A 3,707-nucleotide genomic window follows, 5' to 3' on the forward strand; every position below is an offset into this window, starting at 1 on the left:
CAAAAACTGGTTCTAATTTTCTGTACGGTTATAGGATTGTCTTGTGATTACTATAAATCACAATTTTGTTACATTGTTATTTAGTGTTTCAAAATTTGGAAGACAATGATAGTTGTAAATGTCACTCTGGACAAGAACTGAGTGATGAAAGTAGGTAAAGGGACAAACATGATAACAACCAGTACTGGTAATGCAAAGCATAATGTCCAGAAGAAGAGAGACAGAGAGAGAGGAAGAGAGAGAGAGAAGAAAAGTGTCTGCCCTCGAGTCAGGCTGGGAGAGTACTGTGGGGGGCTGGTGGAGAGGGTGGCAGGAAGGAAACTGGGGACACTGCTAATGGGAAATGTGCACTGGTGAAGGGACAAGTATTGGAACATTGTATGACTGAAACTCTATCACGAACTACCTTGTAACTCTGTATCTCATGGTAATTCAATTTTAAAAAAATGTTAAAGAGTGTTTTGCTAGAATTCAGTTCAGAACCATTCTGCAGGTGAGACTTCTTAATTTATTTCAGTGGTCCCACTCTAAGAGAAAACGCTTCACCCAGCCCAAGGACACTAGTCACAGCAAAGAGGCACAGCTGGAGCCACACCTGAGGCTGACTCAGCAATCGTTCACTTCTGAACACTTAACATGTCCCTCGCCACCTTAGTAAATAGACCTTAGATAGCTGAAAGATTATTTTCCTGCATTTGTATCAAAGTTATTATTCCGAACGAAAGAATAAGGGTTTGTCTATGCAGTAAGATGTCATTTGTGGCCCCTGGAGCATTAATCTTGGACACCAGATATAATCCCCCAGATTATTTCCCAGCATCTGACTCTCTGAACCTGAAACCGTGATAAACACGCTCTGAAGTAGCACTTTATTTCTTTCCAAGCTAGACAAAAAAGAGGAAAAATGACTCAATGGAGTTGGGAAATGGCACCAGGGTAAAAGAATTTGTATTTCTGGGAATTACCCAGTCCCAAGACCTGAGCTTGATCTTGTTTCTTTTTCTGGGTCTTGTATACATGACAACTCTGCTGGGAAACCTCCTCATCCTGGTCACCGTCACCTGTGAGTCCCGCCTTCACACCCCCATGTACTTCCTGCTCCGCAATCTCTCCATCTTGGACATCTGCTTCTCCTCCATCACTACTCCAAAGGTGCTCATAGACCTTCTATCCAGGAGAAAGACCATCTCCTTCGATGGCTGCATGACACAGATATTCTTCTTCCATCTCCTTGGTGGGGCAGATGTTTTCTCTCTCTCTCTGATGGCCTTTGATCGCTACCTGGCCATCTCCAAGCCCTTGCACTATGTGACCATCATGAGCAGAGAGAGATGTTTTGCCCTCATTGCTGCATCCTGGGTGGGGGGCTTTTTCCACTCCATTGTACAGGTTGCCCTGTTACTCTCCCTCCCCTTCTGCGGACCCAATATTGTGGATGGCTTCTACTGCGATGTCCCCCAGGTCCTGAAACTTGCCTGTACTGACACCTTTGCTCTTGAGATCTTAATGATTTCTAACAATGGTTTGATTGCTGTCCTGTGGTTCGTCTTCCTGCTTGTGTCCTATACAGTCATCCTCATGATGCTGAGGTCTCAGGCAGGGGAGGGCAGGAGGAAAGCCCTCTCCACCTGCACCTCCCACATCACTGTTGTGACTCTGCATTTTGTACCCTGCATCTACGTCTATGCCCGGCCCTTCACTGCCCTCCCCTCTGATAAGGTCATCTCCGTCACCTTCACTGTCATCTCTCCTCTGCTGAACCCCCTGATCTATACTCTGAGGAACCAGGAAATGAAGACAGCCATGAGAAAACTGAAAAGTAACATCTTCTTCTAAGATAAGTTAGAGTAACAACCCTCACTTTTCATCACTAATAACTGCTTTCATTATTTTCTCCAGGGTCTCAAACTTACACTTAAATGTATTGCCAATAAACAACTCCAACTACTAGATACAATTTTTTCTGTTTAAATGAAGGGGTCACTGACAACCCAGTTTTCTGTGGGGGTGGGGAATAGTGTTTTTTGTTGTTGTTGTTGTTGTTGTTGTTATTGTTTTTTGGGTCATACCTAGTGTTGCTCAGGGATTACTCCAGGCTCTGCACTCAGGAATTACTGGTTTTACTTTGGGGGCCATGTGGGATGCTGGAGATCAAACCCAGGTCGACTTCTTGCAAGGCAAATTCCCTATCCACTGTACTGTTGCTCCAGCCTTAACATCTTATAGGATGCCAGAGATCAAACCCAGGTGGGTTTGTCACACCCAGCTGACCCTGGTTCAATTCCCAGCATCCAATATGGTCCCCCAGACACCCCCCCAAAAGAAAGAAAAGATAATCTAAGAACTAAAGGGAAAAGCAAGCTCCACAGGGTGAGTCCTTCATATCTTCATTGCCTTGTGTTCAAATCCTGGTGCCAAAGACACAAACAGAATGTCCAAAAAGAGGCCAGAGAGGTAGCACAGAGAGGTGGGCACTGTGTTGCATGCCTGAATTCAAGCCACTGTACTGTGTAGTCAAATTTCCCTGGGAGTGGTCTCTGGACTTCCAAGCAAAGCTGCCTTCAAAAGCCAAAATTCTTTTTTCTGCAACTTTCACCCTAATGAGGCTGAGCCTCTCTAAGAATAGGTCACTGAAGCCAGAGTGATAGCAGAGCGGGTAGGGCATTTGCCTTGCACGCAGTCAACTCGGGTTTGATTCCCAGCATCCCATATGGTCCCCCGAGCACCAACAGGAGTGATTCCTGAGTGCATGAGCCAAGAGGAACTACGGTGCATTGTCGATTTGACAAAAAAAAAAAAAAAAAAAAAACACTAGATCACCTTGAGATTTGATATTTCTGTGATTCAGTCTGACCGCTCCTCTATTTGACTTATGCAACTATTCCCCAGAGGAATAAAAAGAAAGCCTATAAAAACAATTCACAGAAATGGCTTTTCGTAAAAATGTTACTGATTTCCATCTGAAACCCAGTCCCACTTACTTCACCCTGTGATTTCTATAGCAAAAAATATATATTTATCTGTTTATTTGGGGTTAGTCATTAGCCTGGCAATCTCCCCATGACGTATTCGATATGCCAAATACAGTACCAATGATGGGTCTCATTCCCCTGACCCTGAAAGAGCCTCCAATGCGGCACCGCTGGGAAGAACAAGTAAAGAGAGGCTGCTAAAATCTCAGGGCAAAGACGAGTGGTGACGTTACTGGCGCCCGCTCGAGCAAATCGATGATCCATGGGATGACAGTGACACATTGATGAGTGATATACTGAGAACATGCAGTATAATCTCAATTCTGTCTTTTTTGTTTATAGTTCTTATATAGTGAATTATATCATTTTAAAATGAGATTTGACAAGTAAAGACATAAGACCACCATAAAAAAAAATCAAAATATTTAGTATTTCCATTATCTCAAAAAGTTCCTTGATACAAGGGCTGGAGCAATAACACAGCGGGTAGGGCGTTTGTCTTGCACACAGTCGACCTGGGTTCGATTCCCAGCATCGCATATGATCCCCCAAGCACCGCCAGGAGTGATTCCTGAGTGCATGAGCCAGGAGTAACCCCTGTGCATTGCCAGAAGTGACTGAAAAGAAAAAAAAAAAGGAAAAAAATTAAAATAAAGAACTATACAAAAACCTTCACTTTTAACTTAGTCCTAAACTCTTTCTGTCCACTGGGGAATTTCTTTCCCTCTAACTTTT

The 3,707-nt window shown here is 43.7% G+C and overlaps 1 protein-coding gene across 1 annotated transcript; it reads left to right on the forward strand.

Moving 5' to 3' along the window:
• The first annotated feature begins 912 nt into the window (after nucleotides 1-912).
• On the forward strand, nucleotides 913-1,836 carry LOC129406058 (olfactory receptor 4D11-like). Its single transcript, XM_055143806.1, has one exon. The coding sequence runs from the start codon at nucleotides 913-915 to the stop codon at nucleotides 1,834-1,836; it is 924 nt and encodes a 307-aa protein (XP_054999781.1).
• Nucleotides 1,837-3,707: the final 1,871 nt, after the last annotated feature.

Source organism: Sorex araneus, chromosome 6 (genome assembly GCF_027595985.1).
Source record: "Sorex araneus isolate mSorAra2 chromosome 6, mSorAra2.pri, whole genome shotgun sequence".
NCBI classification, from domain to species: Eukaryota; Metazoa; Chordata; class Mammalia; order Eulipotyphla; family Soricidae; genus Sorex; species Sorex araneus.